The sequence below is a fragment of the Triticum aestivum genome, chromosome 4B (assembly GCF_018294505.1).
Source record: "Triticum aestivum cultivar Chinese Spring chromosome 4B, IWGSC CS RefSeq v2.1, whole genome shotgun sequence".
Classification (NCBI taxonomy): Eukaryota; Viridiplantae; Streptophyta; class Magnoliopsida; order Poales; family Poaceae; genus Triticum; species Triticum aestivum.
Genome location: NC_057804.1, coordinates 653271995 through 653297190, shown reverse-complemented (window position 1 = coordinate 653297190; position 25196 = coordinate 653271995). Strand labels below are relative to the sequence as shown.

The 25196-nt window shown below is 47.2% G+C and overlaps 1 protein-coding gene and 3 long non-coding RNA genes across 4 annotated transcripts; 2 read left to right on the top strand and 2 right to left on the bottom strand.

The window, feature by feature from the left end:
* Nucleotides 1-1366: 1366 nt before the first annotated feature.
* On the top strand, nt 1367-3882 carry LOC123093902 (uncharacterized). The gene is made up of 4 exons (XR_006445673.1): nt 1367-1740; nt 3094-3177; nt 3442-3498; nt 3607-3882. It is a non-coding gene; the product is annotated as an uncharacterized lncRNA (long non-coding RNA).
* Nucleotides 3883-4082: 200 nt separating this feature from the next.
* On the bottom strand, nt 4083-9089 carry LOC123090363 (synaptic defective enhancer 1-like). Its single transcript, XM_044511699.1, has 4 exons — nt 9047-9089; nt 5785-6081; nt 5240-5302; nt 4083-4401 (listed from the first exon to the last, which is right to left on the bottom strand). Exons 1-4 carry the CDS (start codon nt 9087-9089, stop codon nt 4292-4294), a joined length of 513 nt encoding a protein of 170 aa, XP_044367634.1. The 3' UTR covers nt 4083-4291.
* Nucleotides 9090-9757: 668 nt separating this feature from the next.
* Nucleotides 9758-12202, top strand: LOC123093901 (uncharacterized). The gene is made up of 2 exons (XR_006445672.1): nt 9758-10856; nt 11341-12202. It is a non-coding gene; the product is annotated as an uncharacterized lncRNA (long non-coding RNA).
* A 44-nt stretch (nt 12203-12246) lies between these two features.
* Nucleotides 12247-15132, bottom strand: LOC123093900 (uncharacterized). The gene is made up of 2 exons (XR_006445671.1): nt 13055-15132; nt 12247-12566 (listed from the first exon to the last, which is right to left on the bottom strand). It is a non-coding gene; the product is annotated as an uncharacterized lncRNA (long non-coding RNA).
* Between the last annotated feature and the right edge of the window lie 10064 nt (nt 15133-25196).

Below are 25196 nucleotides of genomic sequence, written 5' to 3'. Positions count from 1 at the left end.
CGGGAATATGTTGTGACCAGCGAGGCCACGACTTTTCATCGATGCTAAGAGCGCAGTCGGTGGTACTATAATAGTGGTGATGACGATATGCGTCAAGTGCGACCACCCGCCGACGGTGCTTAACGGCATATCTGAGAGGCTGACACATCAATCTAGGCTCCTCCTTTCTTCCACCTCCATGGCAATAGAGAATAAGGGGAGGGTATACCAGCTACACACACGCTTCAAAAAACTGAACGTACTTTTAGTCGTATCAGAAAAAAGGAAGCTTGCGTCCTTGATTGGTTGTTTAAAGAAAAACATTTTAATTGGACTGACCGATCTGGCTCCTGATCGGTCATCTCGACCAAGATCGCGCCATTCCCACGCGATTGCCCATAGTAAGCCAGGACTAGTGTGGGAGAAACCTACAGCCGACAATGAGAGAAGTTGTGACCGACCTGTGACATGTTGTGACCAGCGCGCCCGACGACTTTTGATTGGTTGTGAGACCGCATGCGGTGGTGCTACAAAGTGGCGACGACGAGATGCGTCAGGTGCGACCGACCACCGTCGGCGTTGTAACGACAGATCCCAGAGGCTGGCATATCAATCTAGTCTCCTCCTTCCTTTCACATCCACGTCAACAGAGAATAAGGGGAGGGGCTGTCAGCTGCACCCCACGTTTAAAAAATCGTTCGTACTTGCAGTCGGACCAGAAAAAGAAAACCCGCGACCTCGATAGTTAAAGAGAAACATTGTAATTGGACCGACCGATCTCACTCCTGATCGGTCGCCTCGACCAAGATTGCGTCACCCACACGCCCACCCACGAAAGCTACGACCAGTGTGGGAGAAAGCTACAACCGACAATGATAGAAACAATGACAGACCCAGCAGCATGTTGTGACCATCATGGTCAACGACTTTTGATCGGTGCTGAGTCCGCATGCGGTGGTGCTACAAAGTGGCGACGGCGGGATGCGTCAGGTGCGACCGACCATCGATGGTGTTGTAACGACAGATCCGAGAGACTGACATATCAATATAGTCTCCTCCTTTCATTTCACCTCCATGGCGATACAAAATATGGGGAGGGTATCCCAACAACACCCACGGTTTAAGAAACCGACCGTACTTGCAGTCGGATCAGAAAAAAGAAAACCAATGATCTCGATGGTTGATTAAAGAACCTGGACCGACGGTTCGATAGGAAAAAACCAGAACCGGTGATCTGGACAGTTGGCTTACCTCCATGGAACGTCCAACAATTGACCAAGAAACGCCCGAACCAAGTGTTTTTATGAAAAACCGGTTAACCGGTGTTTTTAGTAAAGCCCATCGTTAGATTTTTTTTTTTTCATGTGAATAAGCTAGGGGTTTGTCCCGAATCGGTGGAAATCCATCCACTTTTCCCCCTTCCGCCGCCGCTTCCAACATCAGGCGCAACCGCCCTTCCGCCGCCGCCCTAGCCCGGCGCGGCGCGGCGATGCCGCCCCGCGCCACCAGGAGGCCAGGACCGACACGCCGGCGCCTCCTCGTATGACCACGCCACGACTAATGCATGCTTGTCCATCGACCCCAGCCGTCCAGGGGACGCCATCGCCGCCGCCTAGTCTCCGGCATCCAGCCGGTGCAGGTCCAGCTACTCCAGCCGTCCCTCGGGCCTCCCTCCGCTCCACACTCCAGACGGGACGACCAGCCAACCAGGACGACCGACAGTCGCCTCCCTCTGCTCCTGACCAGGAGTCCAGGACACTGGTAATATGAACTCTCTCTTCTCCTCTCTGTTTACCAATTCTTGTATTATATAGAAGCATCTTTATGTCATATGTCAACTTGTGAAATTAGGGAAAGGAATCAGAGATTGGTATTTGGTAATTCGTACTGTTGTGCATATAAAAGCTACTCATATTCACGGTACTACAGTAGTTGTTCTGGGGTAAGCAAAGTCATTTTCCTTCATGTTTTATCTTTAATCTTCCCTACCTTATTTTCAGAACTTGTGGATATTTTCTCTTTCAGAACTTCGTTCGCAAAGTTATAAAAATCTTACTTGTGAAACTTGTGATTCTTTAACAAAACCTTGTTTTCCATGTAATTACTTAAAAGACAGATTACAGCAGAGTCAAATAATGCTAACAATTTTCATTATTTACTGAATAGTATAGATAGAAAGTTGGTTGTAGTTTTAGCATTTCATTATTTACTAATCTCCAATGCAATGTGTTTAACATCATGGTAAGGAAGTTGGAATAAGTCATCCATCTATTGAGATCCAGTTAATATAGAAGTATAACAAAATGCTCAGTTTGTCCCTGTTTTGTGAAAAGCAGATCTAATGCCTGGCGTATTTTTCTGTTCCATGTCGTCCACCTCATTCTTCTAAGTGCATTGCAATTTCAGTGATTTGAGATATACTTGCCGTATTCATGTGTCGTTATCTTAAATCACTAAAATTGCAAACATCCTGTGTAGTTTGTACATGAATCACTACTGCCCATATAAAAGAATCGTAGAGCAGCAAAAAATGACAATTACTCAAATTCAAATATATAGAAGTATCCCTAATACTAAAACTCACATAAGTGTGTGCTACATCTAATTCTTTTTTGAGGGTTGCCTTACTGTAGAAGGGATTATTAGTGTATATGATAAATGATGCTGCTGTTCACATTGTCTTGATTGTCCGATTTGAGCTGCTGTTTGCTAGTTGCGTATATCTGGATCTTGTGCTTGCTAATTGCTAGTATATTTGTAGTTGCTGGTTACTCTGTAGAAGTAAACAACTACCGCTAGACCATCCGACCAATCTATCTTCTGTTGTTGCAATAATAATAGTTTGGATCATTTATGTATTGGAACCAACAGATATATACCAGAGCTGCTACTGACACTCCATGAACCAAGTCTGTTTAAGGCATTATAGGAAGACATGTTAGTTTTGTCCCTTGTCACTCAGCGCAGTAACTACATTTTTTTTGTTACAGTGTATCGATGAATTTAGAATCTGTAAAGAGCTATTGTTTGCAGGACATTAAGAACCATTATATCTTGACAAGCTTAGCTCCATTGAGAAAGAAGACGCCTAATGTTTCTCTTTGCTTTTGGCAGTTTGATGCGAAGATATGCTTCTAACATCTTTCAGAGATACTTGTTTTGTTGAAATTGTTCCACCGTATCAGGCTCCACGGAGAGGTAACATTTTGGTCTCTGCCAAGGAACAAACAAATGTTGTGCATATCTACATAAAAAGGCAGTACTCGCAAGCACAATCTTTCATAATATTACTTGCACTATAGCCTGCTTCAGTGGATTATTGCCCACATCAAATCTGTTACACACAATTTGCAACACATAAATTATATATCAGTTGCAGGCATGCCTAAGCATATCTCTGTGACTACAGCTTAAAAGATACCTGGTTATGATGGCTGACTCTTTAAGTTACATGTTTTTCAGAGCATTGGCCAAGTTTCTGGTTTGAAGTTCACTACAACTCACTATACGATGCTCCAGGTCAGAAATAGAATGTCCTCATCTTTAATTGTAAGAACTGAATATATCAGTTTGTATACTATTGTACATCCATTTCTCAAGAAATCGAAATTCCTTGTTTCTTTGTAGATCTCCCGAGCAAATACAGGCCTAGAAAGAAGCTTGTTTTAGATTCACATGTTGCTTCAGGCTTGAATTTTATCACATGGCCTTGTCGATATTGCTGGCCGGCCACATCCTGGAGAGCGGACATCTACCTCTGATTTTCCCCACTGGAGATCTGAGGCATTGGATTATTGGATGCGTTCCTTGGTACAGTCATGTAATCAGATGTAGTTCGATACTGAAACCGAGGTTGCTTCCTTGTGCATAGATATTTATAATAACAGATAAGTTGGTTGTATACTTGTATACATGTTCGTTCATTGTTACGTACATTTTTATGTGATGCTGCTACATGTTATTCCATTCACTTTGTTTAGGGAAATTCTCAGACTGGATTGCGCACTGTCAGTACCTAGTGATGTGTACGAGACAGCTCCACTACGTGATTCACTACTGAAGCAGATAGAGTGCATTCTACTGAAGTAGGATACAAGCTAATATGTGTTGTAGATGAGACTACTGATGGTCTCTTAATTGTCTCGTGTGATTAATACTTTCTTTGTACACCACATGTTAATATCTCACTGAAGGGTGCATGTTGCTTACACTTGCAGTTGGTTGCTAGCCATCTTGCCGCGCAGATCGGGTGCGTAACTATTGATGATATGCAGGGTGATCTGCAGATATAGCTAGACCCCTAGTATAGTCCTCAGCTGGTATTATGCCTCTTGATTTTGTTTTGATTGGGTTTCTTGTTAGTACTGTGATGTACCATTCGCCTGTTGAGTGAATGTTGGTTCACTTGCCCGCAGTTGATACCTGTAAGAAGTATTTATGTTAATCCTTAAGTGGGTGATTGGTAGTTTTTGATTCCTCTGTAGTTTAAGTTTTTGATGGTCACCATGAGCATGACAGAAATGCATGCATTCGAAATGTTCATCCAAAGATGGCCGACGACTAGGAGCCATAGGGACGCACTAAAGTTGAGGCGGTCGTGCGGAGAACCAGACACCACGGCTCCCTGTTTGGTGAGGCGTGTGACCTTCCCTTCCTTTTCTCTCTTCCCCTTGATCTCTCTCTTAACACGTGGCTCCCCTCGATCTTATGCTTTCCTCTCCCTTTGATCCCTTCTCTCGGTCTGTGTTCTTTTTTTTTGAGGGGGGGGGGGGGGGGGCAACTTTCTCTCCATCTGGTGATCTCTTTGGTTCGATCTCACCTTTTTTTGGGCAAGGTTTGATCCCACCAGACGCCAGGAGGAGAGCGAGGCCTCACGCAGCCTACCAGACGCCGACTCTGAGGTGTCTGGTGGATTGCGTGACTATTTTAAAAAAATCGTGTGACTCTTTCTAGTTCACTCCCTCCTGATCACAAATTGCAAGCCCAGTTGGTATTGGGCCATTGGACATGTGGCGGCTCAAGGTCCATGGGTTCCATGGCAAAAACAAGGTCCATGGGTTTGATTCCTAGTTTCATTTTTTTTTTGATAATTCACTAGTTTTACATAGTGTGATATGCAAGCAAAGGAAAAAGGTGACATGACCATGCATGCACTTGTGATATATCATGCAAGATATGCACAGCAACATATGCAGTGCAAAACCAAACTATGTAACCATGCAAATGCAAACACCATATCCCAGGTTCAAATAATGCTTGCCTTGTCCAAAATAGTCTGGAGCAAAACCCTCTAAATTTTCAGCAAAAGATCCTTCTCCTTTTTCTGAAAATTCAAATTTGAATTCAAATAAGAATTCCATTACAGTAAAGAAAAATGTTCTCAAAATATTTTTAAATAAATCTTAAAAAAACTAGAGAGAAAAAGAAAAATTTAGCAAAAAGAATCAATTCATTTGGAGCTATAGTTAAAAAGTTATTAAGCTTTTAAAAATCAGGGGTCTTTTTGCAAAACAGAAGCCCCTGAGCTGTTTAATAAGAAAACGGTTCGGCAGAGAATACGCCTTCCAGTGGGGAAGACGTAAAGCGTAGAGTACGCCTTCGCTTAACATAGAAGAGAGAGAGAGAGAGCTGACGGGTGGGGGCCACCCGTCAGGTTTGAATTCGGGCGCGCTCGCACGCGTGTACAGAGAAGATGCGGCGATCGCCGGCGACGATCGCCGGGGTTTCAGAGGCAGGCGCTGGTCGCAACGTGACCAGCGTGGACTCCCGAATCGGTGGGGGGTGGAGGGGGTCACCGGCGATCACCTGAACGGCGGTGAGCTCGACGCCGGCGGACGGTGGTTCGGGTGGAGTTGGGATTCGCCGGAGAGGGCTTTGTGGGTGGAATTGGCTTAGGGGTTCGACGTGGTGGTGGAAAATAGGTGGACTGGCAGAGTTTGGGTGGCTTCGGTGGAGTAATGGTGCTGTTTAGTTCGTGGACAGAGGCGGCGGAGCGGTGGCCGGAGAGGGAGAAGAAGACCTCCCCGCGGTCGGGTGAGTGGCTAGGAGAGGGATTTGGTGGCGGTGGAGGTGAGTGGTGGTGATAGCCGTGCTCGGGGGCCCCTTTTATAGGCGAGTCGAGGGTGGCCGAGACGGGCGGATATCGCCGGAGTTAATTTGGTCACCGTGGTCGGCTGTGGCCGGTGGTCAGGGGCGGCGAGGAAGTTATGAGGTCGGTGGGGTACGCCGTAAGCCTTAGCTTGGACGAGCTCGAGCTCGTTGGCCTCACCCGAGGTGAGCTGTCCCGTACGGGTGCGGCGGCGATGCCAGCTCCGGCGACTGCCAGGCGGGCCCTGGGCGGCGCGGTCGGCGCGTCCAGTACGCCGAGGAGCAAGAGAGAGGGACGCGTGGGAGGGGAGTTAGGTAGGGGGAGTGCGGCGCAGTGAAGAGGGCCGGTGGCCGTTGCGACCCGATCGGCTCCGCCGTGGATGAGCTCGGCAGCTGCCGCACCGGCCAGCTGCCAGCTCACCGGTGTGGAGAGGCTGGGCGCTGGGCCAGGGAGGCCAGAGCATTGATGACCGGCGACGACACCGTGCGGGAGAGCAAGATGAAGTGTGCAGGGCACCGCCGGCCACTGACTGAATCTGGGTTCAGTTAACTGAATCCTTTTCAGTGATGAACAGTGCGTAGGTTAGGTGTTTCATGAAATGCTAGAGGGTGCTAGGCATCTTAGATGATCATGGGACTTGCTGTGGTGGTGTGTTGTTGCTCAAGATGGAGTTTTCCAGAAGGCCTAAAATTTTGGTGAAGTTTGGAAATGATTTAGAGCAAGAAATTGATTTCTGGACCAAATTTGAACTGAATAGAATTTGAAAATTTTGAACTGTGAGACCAAATGTTTTTGAAGAAATGGGTTTAGGGTATCATATATATGCAGGGATAATTTTGGTGGTGACAAAAGAGTCCTAGAAAGTATAGTTCCTTTGTAATGTCAAGAAACTATGATTATTTCAAATCCCATCTTTGGAATTTAAAATATATTGAAGAAATATTTTTGTGGAGTGGAAAGGGGTTAAATAAGGCCATAGAAGGTGTGCATGACTTGAGAGATAATTCTTGAGGTGGCAGAAAATTATTTGGAGTGGTTTAGGGTGCTAGAAGAGGTGAAAAAGGCTTTTGCCTTTGAGTTCAAATAACCAAAACAAAACTCTTTAGAATAAAAACTGTTTTGAAAACCTCCAAAAATAAATAATCCAAATAAATTCACCCTTCAAACAGAACCCTCCAAGATTTTTTTTAAATCCTATCTAAAATTTGAAAAAGTTTTCAAACCTCCAAATAAATATTTTTGGGGTGTTACGAGTTTGTAACACCCCAAAAATTTAACCATTTTTTTTATTAAATAAAATTTGGCTAGAAATAAAATTTTGAATTATAATAGGTTCTTTAATAAGTTTAGAGCCTTTTCCATACCCGTCTTTCAAAATTCTTCCCCTCTATATAGAAATTTTTGAAAGTAATATTGAGGCTCTGGTAGTTATCTTAAAACATTTCATTATTTGTTTAATAACAGTAAGAATTATTTTCATAATAAAATTAGCCCCAAAACAATTCTTATAATAACTTTTTCAATTCTTTAAATGCTTCTGTTGTACTACAACTATTTTAAATAATTTAGTAAGAATTCCACAAAAAAATATGGGAGATCTTGTGATGCCTATATATCACATTTATGCAAAAACCTAACTTGGTCCTTTGGAGTTTTTGTGTGAATCTTCCTCTTTTCTATTTCTGTCCATTTTCTAGGTTTCAACTACAACCCCATTATTCCTTGCTCCAAAAATTCTGAAACTTGGCCATCTTATAGTTATTGCAATTAAACCCTTAAGTCCAGAAGGGTATCCTCAATCCCTTCTTTAAAGTCCACCAAATACCCTCCTATAGTTTCTGTCCAGAACTGTATTTCTTCAAAACTTGCACTAGCAAGTACCTCTTTTTGCCAAACCAAGTTCTCCATCATTTATATTATCCAAGGAGACATCACCATACCAGTTTTAACATCTAGAAGAGATCACTAGGTGGCCATGGCATTCTATCAAACAGGTTGTGGGCATGGCAGAATTTGGCATCCATTCTGAACTCTACGTGCCACTGGATCCTATGGCCAAGATATAATGTCCATCACTTCCACCAGACCAAGCACTGCCACCCTACCAAAAATCAGCTCCATTCGACTAAGCTAGGATGCTGGGTCATTTTGTCAAACGCCTTGCGTGCGTGTCCGGAGCGCGCAGCGCGCACCCAGAGCGCGAGTATTGCACCGACGGCGCCGAGCCGCTGCCGCACCTCTGCTGCCTCTACTGCTCGCATCGGTCCACCACTAGATCAGATCGAGCACCACCTACCTTGCCGACGTCTTCCCTCGGCCGCTAGTGCCGGCCATCGCCGACCACGCCACCCACGGCCGCCGCCGTCTCGGGCACGTCTCCGCCCCGAGGCACCTGACCCTATCCAATGCTTGCCAGCGCGGCCCATCATCACTGCGGGCCGCCACAGTCCACACCGACCCCCGCCGACCTCGCTGACTATCGCCGCCGCCCGCGTCTGCCATCAATGGCCGCCGCCGCAGTTGCTGTGGACGGTGCCGCCCGGGACACCTGGAGTTTCCCCGAGCCCGCCAGCACGTCCCACTATTAACTCAGGACGCCACCGACCTTGACCGCCGACCCCAACGACCTCACCTGCCGGAGTAAAGGCATCGCCACCGTGTCCGCTCTCTGGAAGCCGCGGCACCGGCTCTCTCCGGCTATAAAAGCCACCCCCGAGCGTTCCTATCACATCACCAACCCTTCCTACCCCTATGAGAGCTTCCCCAAGCCACCAAGCGACCGGAAGAGGCCGTCTTCCTCGACTCCGGCCGCCTCTGCCATGGCCACTCCTCGGATAAATCTGTCGCAACCACGGCCTCCCACTCTCCACTTTCTTCACTAGTAGTCCCCTGGAGCAACCATGGATCCTTCCCCGTTGTCAATTTGGCCGGAGATGACCTGTGGGCGAAATCCCCAATTCGGCTCCACCGTCGCGCTACGGGAGACCTCGCCGCCGGCGAGGCAGGGCTTCCCGACGGCCATGTCCTACCTCTACGGAACTGATACGACCTCCTGAGCACGACGGTGGTCTCAGCACGCCGCGGGGCCTCGCCGTTCGCCGGCGAGCTTGGCCGGAGCCCGCGCTCTGTTCCGCTGCGCGGGAGGAGGGAGACCAGCTGACAAGCGGGCCCCGGTGGTCAGCCTCTCCCCGTTCCTCTGCTGGCGCGGCAGGTCAAGCAGGCCAGCCCAGTAGCGCTTCGCGGCTATGCAACGCCCAGGGCACACTTCTACTTCTTCCTATTTTCTTTCCCAGCAGATTCTAAATTAATTCCACAGCAACTTTTTCAAATCCAAACTTGATGATTCCAAATACTCCTAAAATCATTCTCTATTTATATAAATTAGGTGAACATTTTTGCTACACCTAGTTTCTGTTTAATCATTTAATAGTACTTTTAATCATGTTTTCTATCTTAGTAATTCCATAACTAATTCATAATAGCTCCAAATAAATTAATTATTTTTTGTTATTCCTTAAATATTCTCTAGTTTATTTTAGTATTTATTTAAAAAAATATTTGAAATACATTTTAGTACTGCTTTTGAATTACCTGGTGATTTAGATATTTTTGAAAATAGGAAAGTGGAGGGGAGATTATATTTCAAACTTTTGGAGTGCACCCAATATTTCTGCATGCTCAAGGCAAGCATTTTGAACTCTTGATATGGTGAATGTTTGATTGCTAGAACATTTAAGGCATGCTTGATACTTTTAATAAGTATTGCATATAGAAAGAAGTATGGCATGCATGCATGTATATGTTCATATTTTCTCTTGCATGCATTCCATTCCAAGTTCTGTTATGCATAAATTGTGAATACACCGGAGTGTGCTCCTGCTCTGGACGTGCCGGTGGGCACGGGCCATATTTGACACGGTGGTGTCCTGTGATAAGTGAAAGCAGGCAAGGGTAGTGGCCCTGTCCTGGTGATATTGTTAAAGGAAATTCTGTTGTACTAATCACTGCAGGAAACATAAGCCTCCTGAGTCGACCGTAGATCGAGTCTTGTTCTGGTAACCCCCATACTTGTATCGTGCTACCACTTGTCCCTGCCTCGGGTAGGGTATGGTTTAGTAAGTTGATAACCCCTTTCCGTGCACACACCGTACAGAGGGCTACGATGAGGGTTACCAATGGCCATGGACTAAATCCTGTCATCGGGTCAGGGAGCATGGGTGTTTCCGGCTGTCGTGATGCCGAGAGGGAGAGTACCCTTGTAATCCGCGCGTATAAATAGTGATCCCATGCTTTTGGAGGTTGTAGCCTCCCCGACTTAGAGTTTTTCTGGAACGATGCTTTGGGTGATTCCTGGCATCTGGACGGATTTTCTGGTGTGTGCGGGTCAGGCATGTTTTCAACCCAAAAACCGTAATGGGAATTAGCCAGTGCCACGGTTCTGACTAAAGAAATCCTTTACTTGTGGGTAAAGAGTACACCCTCTGCAGAGTTTAAAAAACTATTCGAATAGCCGTGTCCGCGGTTAAGGACTACAGTCTGGGTTGGTCAAGTGTCGGTCTTAGAGTCGGTCTCCGGAGGAAATAATTAAAATTGAGCATGGTTTATTTTGCAGAAGAATTATTACTGCTACTGATGTTATTATGACTATTATTGATGCTATGATTATTATTGTGGACTAACAGATTGCTCTTATTTTATTTTCCAGAGTGTCTCAGGGGCTGGCTGGACTACCCCGGACACTCGAATTTATTTTCAAGACCTCTCGTGGTGTTGCCTGAGTTCTCGGATGGTATCGTCCGATTACTCTTTTAGACACCCGTTTGGCATTTCTTTTCAAGACCGACCGTGGCGTCACTTGACGCCCGACTGGCATTTCTTTTCAAGACCTCTCGTGGTGTTGCCTGAGTTCTCGGATGGTCTTGTCTCGTCCGATTACTCTTTTGGACACCCGTTTGGCATTTCTCTTCAAGACCTACCGTGGTGTCACTTGACATCCGACCGGCATTTCTTTTATTTTATTTTCCTCTTACTTTTCTTGTTCACACTAACATGTTAGTATGTTCTTTTTTTTTGTGCATGCTAATATTTTATCATGCCATGATTTAATTCCTGTCAGCATGCATTTAATATAGTCTAGCATGAGCATATGCATACAGTTTAGTTCATCATGATCATAGAATTATCTGCTGCATTCAGTATATCTTGTGTTCATGATGTTTGCGAGTACATTCAAACGTACTCACAGGCTTGTCCCTGGCTATTTACTTGGCCAGGTTAGGATTTCTGCAAGGAGTACCACAGTGATGACCATGCGGAGCCTAGGAGTGCAGCCACGGGAGATAGGATTTATCCGGGTCAGCTGTTCCTGTGGAAATGGAGCCCCATCGACGTTGGAGGACCACAAGTCAATTCCGTCATCCACCACCAGACACCATTTAGTACTCATCGGACCATTATGGTCACCAGACATCATTGTTGTATCACTAGACCTTTGCGGTCTTGTATCAAATACTTGTAATTGCTTGGTACAAGGACGTGTCCACCAGTAACAGAAATCCTGGGCTGGTGATGACACGAGGGGTTAATTTCTGGATAATTGTGTTCCCGAAATCCGGCCCCGAGAGCCTATCATGCCATGATTTAATTCCTGTCAGCATACATTTAATATAGTCTAGTATGAGCATATGCATATAGTTTAGTTCATCATGACCATATAATTGTCTGCTGCATTTGTTATATCATTTATTCATGATGTTTGCGAGTACATTCAAACATACTCACTGGCTTGTCCCTGGCTATTTACTTGGCCAGGTTAGAACTTCTACGAGGAGTAACACAGCGACATCCGTGCGGAGCCTAGAAGTGCAGCCACGGGAGATAGGATTTATCCGGGTCAGCTGTTCCTGTGGGAATGGAGCCCCATCGACGTTGGAGGACCACAAGTCAATTCCGTCATCCACCACCAGATACCATTTAGTACTCATCAGACCTTTATGGTCACCACACATCATTGTTGTATCACTAGACCTTTGCGGTCTTGTATCAAATACTTGTAATTGCTTGGCATTCTGTAACAAGGACGTGTCCACCAGTAACAGAAATCCTGGGCTGGTGATGACACGAGGGGTTAATTTCTGGAATATTGTGTTCCCGAAAATCCGGCCCCGACAGCCTTGGTATTAGCCCCTCGTGTCATCACCAGCCCAGTATTTCTGTTACTGGTGGACACGTCCTTGTTACAGAATACCAAGCAATTACAAGAATTTGATACAAGACCGTAAAGGTCTAGCGATACAACCATGATGTCTGGTGACCATAAAGGTCTGATGAGTACAAGCTGATAGCTGGTGGTGGATGACGGAATTGACTTGTGGTCCTTCAACGTCGATGGGGCTTCATTCCCACAGGAACAGTTGACCCGGTTGAATCCTATCTCGCGTGATCACATTCCTAGGCTCCGCACGGACGTCGCTGTGGTACTCCTTGCTGAAATTCCGACCTGGCCAAGTAAATAGCCAGGGACAAGCCTGTGAGTATGTTTGAATGCACTCGCAAACATCATGAACAAATGATATAACAAATGCAGCAGACAATTATATGATCATGATGAACTAAACTATATGCATATGCTCATACTAGACTATATTAAATGCATGCTGACAGGAATTAAATCATGGCATGATAAAATATTAGCATGCACAAATAAAAGAATATATTAACATGTTAGTGTGAACAAGAAAAGTAAAAGGAAAATAAAATAAAAGAAATGCCAGTCGGATGTCAAGTGACACCACGGTAGGTCTTGAAGAGAAATGCCAAACGGGTGTCTAAAAGAGTAATCGGACGAGACAAGACCATCCGAAAACTCAGGCAACACCATGAGAGGTCTTGAAAAGAAATGCCAGTCGGGCGTCAAGTGACACCACGGTCAGTCTTGAAAATAAATGCCAATCGGGTGTCTAAGAGAGTAATCGGACGAGACAGTACCATCCGAGAACTCAGGCAACACCACGAGAGGTCTTGAAAATAAATACGAGTGTCCGAGGTTGTCCAGCCAGCCCCTGAGACACTCTGAAAATAAAATAAGAGCAACGGGTTAGTCCACAATAATAATCATAGCATCAATAATATTCATAATAACATCAGTAGTAGTAATAATTCTTCTACAAAACAAAACCATGCTCAATTTTAATTATTTCCTCTGAAGACCGACTTTAAGACCGACACTTGACCAACCCAGACTGTAGTCCTTAACCGCGGACACGGCTATTCGAATAGGTTTAAAACTCTGTAGAGGTTGTACTCTTTACCCACGTTTATGGGATTTCCTTAGTCAGTACCGTGGTACTGACTAATTCCCATTACGGTCTTTGGGTTGAAAACACGGTACTGACTAATTCCCATTACGGTCTTTGGGTTGAAAACACGCCTGACCTGCACACACCAGAAACTCCGTCCAGATGCCAGGAATCACCCAAAGCATCGTTCCAGAAAACTCTAAGTCAGGGAGGCCACAACCTCCGAAAAGCACAGGATCACTATTAAACGCGCGGATTACAAGGGGTGACCCCCTCTCGGCATCACGACAGCCGGAAACACCCATGCCCCTGACCCGATGACAGGCTTCAACCCTCATCGTAGTTCTTTGGGTGGTGTGCACCCGGACAGGGGTTATCAACTTACTAAGCCGTACCCTCCTTCCGGAAGGACCCGTGGCAGCACGGAACAAGTATGGGGGTTACCGGATCAAGACTCGATCTATGGTCGACTCAGGAGGCTTATGTTTTCCCTGCAGGGGTTAGCACAATAAGATTTCTTTCGATCAAATCGTGAGGACAGGGCCACAACCCTTGCATGCTTCCATTTATATCTCATGACACCACCGTGTCAAATATGGCCCGTGCCCACCGGCTCGTCCAAGGAGGAGCACTTTCCTGGATCATCACAACTTATGCATATTGCTACATGAATGGAATGCATGCAAGAGAAAATATATACATGACCATGCATGCATGCAATATTACTACCCATATGCAAAATCAAACCATGCTTAAAATATTCTAGCAAACATTTATCAAACATTCACCATATCAAGTGTTCAAGATGCTTGCCTTGAGCATGCAACAATATTGGGTGCACTCCAAAGGTTTGAAAATATTATCTCCCCTCCAATCCCTATTTTCAAAAATATCTAAATCACCACATAATACAAACACAATACTAAAAAGTGTTTTAGATATTTTTGAAATAAATACTAAAATAAAATAGAGGATATTTAAGGAATAACAGAAAAATAATAAAATTATTTAGAGTTTATATGAATTAGTTATGAAATTACTAAGCTGGATTAAAATATTAAAGGCAATCTTTAATTTATTTCACAAATACCAAGCATAACAAAAATGTTCACCCTATCTAGATTAACAATTCATGATTTTAGAAGCATGCATAAATGTGAATCGATAAATTTAGGTGTAATTTATCTGATGTGGAATTATTGGAACGCTACTGGAAAAGAATAAAAAGAAGAGAGCTGAGAAGCGCCCTGTGCGCTGATTAGCTGAAGAGCGCTATTGGGCCGAGCCCAGTCGCCCAGCCGCACGGGAGCGAACCGGTGGCTCACCGACAGGTGGGCCCCACCTGTCGGGTTCGTCCTCTCCTCGCGCGCGCGTCTGTACAGAAGCAGAGGCGGGGCTTCGGCGGCGTTCGCCGGCTAACGACGGCGCCCCACGGTGAGCCGAGACCATCGTCGTGTCGAGGAGGCCGATGCGGTCCTGCCGGTGGCCTGCATGGCCGACGGGAGCCCCTGTCTCGCCGGCGACGAGGATTACCGAAAGTCTCCGGCGGAGACGAATTGGGCGTTTCGCCCACGGTGGTTCCCGAGCTAAATGGAAGGTGGTGATGGGTCCGTGGATGCTCAAGGAGGCTCATGGTGGTGGTATTTTGGAGAGGGAGGGTCGGGCGGCGTCGGAACCGTCCGAACGGTGGCGGCGGCAGAAGTTGCCGGAATCAGAGGAGATGACCTCTCTGGTCGTGCTGCTGCTACGGGAGGGTCGGTGAGGGGAGAGGGATGTGCTGTGAAAAGTGCAGCGGCCTCCGGGGACCTTTTATAGGCGGGGCGATGCGGTGCCGTGGCTTCTGGAGGAAGCCGAGGTGGCGGCTGGCCATTAAGGCAGAGGCATGGACGGCGGCGAGGTTGGTGAGGGCGGCGGGGGTCGGTGTGGACGGTGGCCGTCCACATTTACCGCGTGGTCGCGCTGGCTGGCTCGGGTGGCTCGGGCGGCGCCGGCCATAGCAGAAAATGGCGGCGGCCATTGATGGCGCTCCGAGGTTGGTGGCGAGGTCAGCGAGGTCCGTACGCGGCCGGTGATCAGCATTCAAGCTGCTGGCGTGCTGGCGGCTTCTGGTTCGAGCCAGGCGGCTCGGCCGGTGGTTGACAGTGATGTGCGGCGGCGGTTTGCGGCTCGGGACGACGGAGGGCGGCGCCAGGGGGAAGGCTCCGGTGCGGGGGAGGTTGCGGCTGGCGCAGGTGGTCGGTGGGGCGTGCGGGGCAAGCCCGGGGAGGGCAGCAGGGCAGCGGAAGGCTCGGTGCCGTAGGTGGTGCAGTGTGGGTGCTCTGGCCACGCCCAGGGCGTGCGCCCAGGGTGCTCGGCAAAATGGCAATGGCATCTACATTGATCCAAACGAGCTACCAGTAAACAGAGTGATGCTTGCAAGGCTGGCAAGGCTATTGGACATACTGATTAGGTCCGATGATCAAGTGTGCAGTGTAGTTTGGAGATGGGCAAAATTGTTGTTACGCACACAAGCTGCTTGATGAAATGCTAGACCAAGCTAGAAGAGTTTGTTGGTTGTGGTACTTGGCAGGATGGTGTCTCCTTAGTGATCATAGATGATGGTGGAGTTGGTTTGTGAAAAGAGAAAACTTTCTAGTGCAAGTTTTGGAGATATTCTGTTCTGGACAGAAACTTCAGGTTTTTTTTGGTGGACTTACAAAATTCAAAAGGAGTTGATCTTCTGGACTTAGGAGTTTAGTAGGAAGGACTAAAAGATTGCCAAGTTTGAGAATTTTTGGAGCAAGGAAAAATATGGTTGAAGTTGAAACCTAGAGAATGGACAGAAATAGAAAAGAGGAAAGTTCACTCAAATATTTCAAAACACCAAGTTACATTATTGCATAAATGTGATAAATAAGCATCACATGACCCCCGTTAATTTTGGTGGAATTTTTAAAGAATTATTTAAAATAGTTGTAGTGCAGCAGGAGCTATTAAAACATTGAAAATGCTATTAAAATAATTGTTTAGAGGCAAACTTTATTATAAAATTATTTCCTACTGTTATTAAACAATTAATGAAATGCTTTAAGATACTACCAGAGCCACAAAATTATTTCCAAAAATTTTATATGGAGGGAAGAATCAAGAACAAAAAAGGCTCTAAAATCATTAAAGGACTTAATCTAATTCAAAATTTTATTTCTAGCCAAATTTTAATCAATAAAAATGTGATTAAATTTTTGGGGTGTTACAAACTCTACCCCCCTTAAGAAAATCTCGTCCTCGAGATTCGTTAAGGGCAGAAGAATTAAAAATGCATATCACACAGACAAAGCACTCATATGCAAAAATGCAATCAGGGCAACATATTCATGACATACACCCTAAGAAACAATACAAAGGATCACATCATGCAAACAAGCACTACACGCTATGCAAACGCACTCACGACCGTCTACGGTCCGAAAGCGAGATCTACGGGGTCGAGCGGAAGGCTTCCCGGTGTTGGAACACATTCTTCTTCTTCCGGAGGGAGTGGAGGAAGTTGAGGGAGCAAACGAAGAACGTGTCCCTCCTGAGTTGGCAGAGGGGGTCCGCCAATGGCGATCCGGGTATTCAGAACAACAAGTTAGTGGAGATACTCTAGTATTTGCTGGGTGAAATGCTCTTGGGCCATCACATACTGAATGAGATAGACCAGGGCTGGATCGTCCTCTGCACGTCCACAACGGAACGTAGCTTCTGCTCCAAAAGCTCCGCGGCTCGGAAAATAGCAGTATTCCCTTGCGCTGGCACAGGGTACCACAAATCGAAGACGGGTCACCGCTTCGTACGCAGCAGACTCAATGGCCATGCTTGGGGTTGGCATGGATCTCCCGATGAAGATCACATAGTGTAGGCCTCGGTTTAAAACTATGGGTGGGATGTGCACTGCTGCCCAGTATTTCGAGAGATCAGGAATGATTCTCGATTTGAATAGCTCATACTGGGGTGGATGGGTAGAGCCAAAAGTATTGCGGGTAAAATCCCACAATATCTTAACAAAACTACCAGGGCTTGCATCGGGGGTCCTTAGGTAAGCTCCGGGGTGAGACATGGATGAGAAAATGGGAAAAGCAGTGCTCGATGCTGATGGTTGCTGGTGTTGAAAATGAGAGTGGCCTCTTATAGAGAGCCTGGGTCCTGAAACATGAAGTGGTGCCGGTACGACTGAGGCACCGACTCCGGCGTGGGGCTGTCTGGGTCAAAGTCTCAGGCCTCAATCCCAAAAGGAATGTGACGTGTTACTGTGCATGTCGGTTAGGGTTCGGCAATTACGTCTAGAATTTACTCTGCAACTACTCGTCAAACAATTTACGCCAGATCACACATACTACTATTTAGATGATAGCACACATGGGGCTTACAACGTACTACGACATACAACTGCTACTTTGGAAATAAAGGATAACCAACCACTAGGGCTTGACAACAACTCTGGTTGACTCAGTCCACCTGGTTGATATCTAGCCGGGCGCGTCTTGTGGATGCCGAGTCCTCTTCGGGTGCTTCTGCGTCGGAGCTGGCCGGGGTAGGATGGGGAGCTACAGGGCTGGAGTAGCGGTGGTGTCCCTCGCAGGGTGTCGAGGTCACCGTCCCATTGGAGTAGACCTCCAAGAGACGATGGAGTTCCCCGGGTGAGGCGATGGCGTTCCCCGGGTGGATATCATGAGCGGAACTTGGGGGCTCAACCGAACTTCCAAGCAGCACTATCAGGGTGTCGAAGGCGGGTGCGGCTTCACTTCTTGTCGGGGTCAGGAGAGCGAGTGTCTTGCGGGTCTCAATCAGGTCAAAAGTGACCTGATCGAACAGTGCCTCTTGCGCTCTTAGGTAGCACACTAGATGCACCAAGGCAGGATCTGACTCATGGTCTTCGTTGGCAATCTGGGTCGGGCTACCATAGCCTTCACGACTAGGGTAGTAGTAGAATGAGCGGCAGTTGACTCTCGGCGACAGATGCCGGAGTTGAACTACAGCTTCTCGGGCTGCAAGTTGGATGGCTTGGGGCTCGTCGGAGGTCGTCCTCCCGGTGAACCGGTAGGGGCGCTCCGAAGTGATGCCTCTCCCGTAGAGGTGCACCGTGGCCCAGAAGTGATGGATGGAATTACTCGTGTGCTCTTGGTATACGACATATTCCGGCGGCTCGTCGATGCCGAAGGCACGACGGGTGAGATTGGCGAGGATGGCTACGAAGCCTTCGAGCTCGACTGCGGTGGTCTCGTTGCGAACGAGGGGGCCTGGCATTATGGTGGTTGGATATCGAACTAGGAGTGAGGCTGTGATGAGATGAGTTTTGGGGCAGGGCTTCCTTTATAAGCTAGCCGAGTCTTCCATCGCACGCTTGCGGATGGGACAACTCAGGTGTTGGCACAGGCACACGGCCTATGTATAGACTGATAGGTTGGGCACCGGCTATCAAAGGATGTCGGTTGCCACTGTGCATGCTTATTGGATGAGACAGGCTTGACTGTGGAAAGGAAAATATGTGGATGGTGTAGAAACCTAGGGATAGTGACCAGGCTAAGATAGGATTAGCCACTGGTCAGCCTGGCTCTGATACCAAGGCTGTCGGGGCCGAATTTTGGGAACACAAATATCCCAGAAATCAACCCCTCGTGTCATCACCAGCCTAGGATTTCTGTTACTGGTGGACACGCCCTTGTTATAGAATACCAAGTATTTACAAGATTTTTAATACAAGACCATATAGGTCTATTGGTATTACAATGAGGTCTGGTGACCATAGGGGTCTGGTGAGCTCAAAGTGAAAACTTGTGGTGGATGACGAAATTGACTCGTGGTCCTCCAAACGCCGGTGGGACTCCATTCCCACGGGAACAGCTGACGCGGTTAGCTCCTATCTCATGTGGCCGCACTCCTAGGTTCCGTACGGTGTCGTTGTGGTACTCCTCGTAGCAATCCTAACCTGGCCAAGTAAATAGCCAGGGACAAGCCTGTGAGTACGTTTGAATGTACTCGCAAACATTATGAACATAAGATATACCGAATGCAAATGCCATGATGGATGAAACTACATGCATGCTGACAGTATGGAAACATGGCATGATGATTAATAGATAGTGCAGAAAATAAATATTAGTATCAATAAAATATAAAAGAAATGCCAGTCGGATGTCAAGTGACGTCACGGTTGGTCTTGAAGAGAAATGCCAAACGGGTGTCTAAAATAGTAATCGGACGATACCATTCGAGAACTCAGGCAACACCACAAGAGGTCTTGAAAATAAATGCCAGTCGGGTGTCAAGTGACGCCACGGTCGGTCTTGAAAAGAAATGCCAAACGGGTGTGTCTAAAAGAGTAATCAGACGATACCATCCGAGAACTCAGGCAACACCACGAGAGGTCTTGAAAATAAATTTGAGTGTCCGGGGTAGTCCAGCCAGCCCCTGAGACACTCTGGAAAATAAAATAAGAGCAAAGGGTTAGTCCATAAGTATTATCCTCATCATAAATAAATTCATGATAACAATTTGAGCGGTGACAATAAATATCATGCAAAAGTAATCATGCTTAGAATTATTTATTTCCTCCATAGACCGACACTAAGACCGACACTTGACCAACCCAGACTGTATTCCTTAACCGCGGACACGGCTATTCGAATAGGTTTTTAAAATCTGCAGAGGGTGTACTCTTTACCCACGCATATGGGATTCCCTTAGTCAGCACCGACTAATTCCCATTACGGTCTTTGGGTTGAAAACACGCCTGACGCGCACACACCAGAAAATCTGTCCAGATGCCAGGAATCACCCAAAGCATCGTTCCAGAAAACTCTAAGTCAGGGAGGCCACAACCTCCGAAAAGCATGGGATCACTATTCAAACGCGCGGATTACAAGGGGTGCCCCCCTCTCGGCATCACGACAGCCGGAAACACCCATGCCCCTGACCCGATGACAGGTTTTAGCCCTCATCGTAGTTCTCTGGGTGGTGTGCACCCGGACAGGGGTTATCAACTTACTAAGCCGTACCCTCCTTTCAGAAAGACCCGTGGCAGCACAGAACAAGTATGGGGGTTACCGGAACAAGACTCGATCTACGGTCGACTCAGGAGGCTTATGTTTTCCTGCAGTGGTTAGCACAAACAAGTATATTCCTTCAACAGTATCTCCAGGACAGGGCCACAACCCTTGCCTGCTTTCATTTATATCTCATGACACTACCGTGTAAAAAAAAGGCCCGTGCCCACCGGCACGTCCAAAGCAGGAGCATACTCCGGTGTACTCACAATTTCATGCATGTCAAAATTAGGGTGTAATGCATGCAAGAGAAAATATGCTCAAGATCATGCATGCATGCAATACCTCTATCCATATGCAAAACCTATTAACAATATCAAACATGTCTTAAGTATTCTAGCAAACAAACATTCACCATATAAAATGTTCAAAATGCTTGCCTTGAACATGCAGAAATATTGGATGCACTCCCAAAGTTTGAAAATATTATCTCCCCCTCCATTACCTATTTTCAAAAATATCTAAATCACCACATAATACAAACATAGTACTAAAAAGTATTTCAAATATTTTTGAAATGATTACTAATATAAACTAGAGGATATTTAAGGATTAACAGAAAAAGAATCAATTCATCTAGAGTTAATATGAATTAGTTATGGAATTTCTAAGCTGGATTAAATGATTAAGAGTAATATTTAATTGATTTAACAGAAACCGAGCCTAGCAAAAATGTTCACCTAATTTATAAAAATGGAGCATGATTTTAGGAGTGTGTAGAAATTTAAAACACTGGATTTGGATTTGAAATAATCACTGTGGAGATATTTGAAAACTACTGGAAATGTAAAAGGGGGAAGAACGAAGGCGCGCCCTGAGCGCTGTCTAGTCGTGGTGTGACTGGGCCGAGCCCAGCTGGACGACCACTCGGGAGGGCCGATGACGTCGAAAGCGTAACATAGGGAGTACGCCTCCACTTAGGCCGAGTCAGCGGCGCTGGTTCACTGACAGTGGGCCCGCCTGGCCCACTGGTCAGGTTTGACTCGTCCACCCGCGTCGTCCTCGCGCGGCAGAACAGGGGCGGCGCTCCGGCGAGGCTGGCCGGCGAACGGCGGCACCGTTCGGGGAGCGGAGGCCACCGTCGTGATCAGGAGGTTGGGGCGGTCCTTACGGTGGTCGTCATAGTCTCCGGAGTGGACAGAGTCTCCGCCGGCGTGCTCTTCGGCGGATGGCGGCGTCGGGTGAAAGGGGAACTTCGCCTACGGCGGCTCCCGAGATGAATTGAAGGTGGGGATGGAGTCGGGAGGCTAGGAGAGAGTGGAAGATGAGCAGAGTGGAGGAGGGGAAGCTGTGGTTTCACCGGAATCGTCGAGGAGACGGCGGCGGCAGAAGCTGCCGAAATCGGGGAAGACGACCTCTCTGGTCGTGCTGCTGCAATGGGAGGGTTAGCGAGGGGGAGAGGGAGGTGCTGTGGTGCCGATAGAGGTCCCGGTGTGGCTTATATAGGGAGGAGTGGCCGTGGCCGTGGCTTCCCGAAGAAGGCACGGCGGTGATCGCTATAACTGCGCCGGAGAAGCAGTTGGGGAGGTGGAGCGGCGTGACGTGGCAAGCTATGAGGGGAGGCCACCGTCCAGGGTGAGCTGGCTGGCTCGGGACGAGCCAGGTGGCCAGGACGGCGCTGCCCATGGCAACTATGGCGGCGGCCAGTTATGGTGACGGGTGAGGCCGGTGAGGTCGGCGGTCAACGTTGGCGGGGTCGGTGCACTGCGGATGATCTCGGGCAGTTGGCATTTAAGGAGGGGACGCGTGGGCGGGCTAGAACGGCTAGGGCGGTGCCGTGCCTGAGTGGAGGAAGATGGCGGCGGCTGTGGTCGATGGTTGCGGCGGTGGCCGGCGCTAGAAGCCAAGCCAAGGTGTCGGCAAGGTCCTGTGGAGTCGAGCTGATCCAGCGAGGGGTTATGGAGAGCGAGGAAGGCGACAGGATCATAGCAGTAGCTCGGGTGCCGGCGTGGTCATAAGCATGCTCTGGACATGTCCAGAGCTCGCACCCAGTGTGTTCGTCCAAATGCCATGGCATCCTAGGGTGCTCCAATTGTGCTGATGTTTGTCAGGGTGGTGACAATGGTTGTTGTAGGAGTGATGGACATGATTTCTGGGCCAGAAGATGAAGTCTCTAATGTAGTTAGGGAAGGGGCAAAGATTTGGTTATGCACATGACCTGTTTGACAAAATGATAGAGCCCTCTAGGGAAGCTTTTTGAAAGTGGAACTTGGCAGGAGAGTGTCTCTTTGGATGGTATAGATGGTGGTGAAGTTAGTTTGGAAAAATAAAAAACTTTCTAATGCAAGTTTGGGGAAAATTCCATTCTGGATAGAAACTTGGGGAATGTATTTGGCGCAATAAAAGGAGGAATTTGGAGCTGAGCTTCTGGAAATAAGTGTTTGGTTGGAAAATATGGCCAAGTTTCAGAATTTTTGGAGCAGGGAAGAATAGGGTTGTAGTAGAAACCTAGGAAAGGACAGAAATAGGAAAGAGAAAGGTTCACTCAAATATTTCAAAACACCAAGATGGGTTTTTGCATAAATGTGACATATAGGCATCATAAGATCTCTCAGAATTTTGGTGGAATTTTTACTAAATTATTTAAAATAGTAGTAGTACAATAGAAGCATTTAAAACATTGCAAAAGCTATTAAATAAATTTTCTAGGGCAAACTTTTATTATGAAAATAATTTCTACTGTTATTAAACAAATAAAGAAGTTATTTAAGATAACTACCACAGCCCACAATATTATTGCAAAAATTTCTATATGCAGAGAAGAATCTAGAACCAAAAAGGCTCTAAAATTATTAAAGGACCTAATATAGTACAAAATTTTATTTCTAGCCAAATTTTAATTAATAAAAATATTATTAAATTTTTGGGGTGTTACACAAAATTAGTGGGTAATAGCACAGAAAACTGGTAAGATTGGACCAAATATGCGAGTTTTGACGACGTCCCCGTAACCGGACCCCAGGGTTCCCCCAATGTTCGGATCGCCCCGGGACCCAAAATCAGTGAGTAATAGCTGAGAAAACTGGTCAGAATGGAACAAAACTGCGAGTTTTGACGAGGTCCCCGTAACCGAACCCCTCGGGTTCCCGGAACGTTCGGATCGCCCCGGGACCCAAAATCAGTGAGTAATAGCACAGAAAACTCGTTAGAATGGACCAAATCTGCGAGTTTTGACGAGGTCCCCATAATCGGACTCTGGGGGTTCCCCGAACGTTCGGATCACCCCGGGACCCTAAATCAGTGAGTAATAGAACAGAAAACTGGTCAGAATGGACCAAATCTGCGAGTTTTGACGACGTCCCCATAACCAGACGCCGGGGTTCCCCGAACGTTCGGATCGCCCCGGGACCCAAAATTAGTGGGAAATAGCACAGAAAACTAGTAAGATTGGACGAAATATGCGAGTTTTGACAACGTCCCCCTAACCGGACCCCAGGGTTCCCCGAATGTTCGGATCGCCCCGGGACCCAAAATCAATGAGTAATAGCTCAGAAAACTGGTCAGAATGGACCAAAACTGCGAGTTTTGATGAGGTCCCCGTAACAGGACCCCTCGGGTTCCCGGAATGTTCGGATCGCCCCGGGACCCAAAATCAGTGAGTAATAGCACATAAAACTGGTCAGAATGGACCAAATCTGCGAGTTTTGACAACGTCCCCATAACCGGACCCCAGGGTTCCCCGAACGTTCGGATCGCCCCGGGACCCAAAATTAGTGGGTTGGTAAGATTGGACCAAATATGTGAGTTTTGATGACGTCCCCGTAACCGGACCCCGGGGTTCCTCGAACATTCGGATCGCCCCGGGACCCAAAATCAGTGAGAATAGCATAGAAAACTGGCCAGAATGGACCAAATATGCGAGTTTTGACGACGTCCCCGTAACCGGACCCCCGGGGTTCCCCGAATGTTCGGATCGCCCCGAGACCCTAAATTAGTAGGTAATAGCATAGAAAACTCGCCAAAATTGACCAAATCTACGAGTTTTGATGAGGTCCCCGTAATCGGATCCCGGTTGTTCCCCGAACGTTCGGATCACCCCGGAACACAAAATCAGTGAGTAATAGCACAGAAAACTGGTCAGAACGGATCAAATCTGCGAGTTTTGACGAGGTCCCCGTAATCGGACCCCGGGGGTTCCCGAACGTTCGGATCGTCCCGGAACCCAAAATTAGTGGGTAATAGCACAGAAAACTGGTCAGAATGGATCAAATATGCGAATTTTGACGATGTCCCCGTAACCGGACCCCCGGGGTTCCCCGAATGTTCGGATCACCCCGGGACCCTAAATTAGTAGGTAATAGCATAGAAAACTGGCCAAAATTGACCAAATCTACGAGTTTTGACGAGGTCCCCGTAATCGGATCCCGGTGGTTCCCCGAACATTCGGATCACCCCGGAACCCAAAATCAGTGAGTGATAGCACAGAAAACTGGTCAAAATGGATCAAATCTGCGAGTTTTGACGAGGTCCCCGTAATCGGACCCCGGGGGCTCCCCGAACGTTCGGATCGCCCCGAAACCCAAAATTAGTGGGTAATAGCACAGAAAACTGGTCAGAATGGATCAAATCTACGAGTTTTGACGATGTCCCCGTAACCAGACCCCGGGGTTCCCCGAACATTCGGACCGCCCCGGGACCTAAAATTAGTGGGTAATAGCACAGAAAACTGGCTATAAGGGACCAAATCTACGAGTTTTGATGACGTCCCCGTAACCGGACCCCGAGGTTCCCAAAACGTTCGGATCGCCCCGGGACCCAAAATTAGTG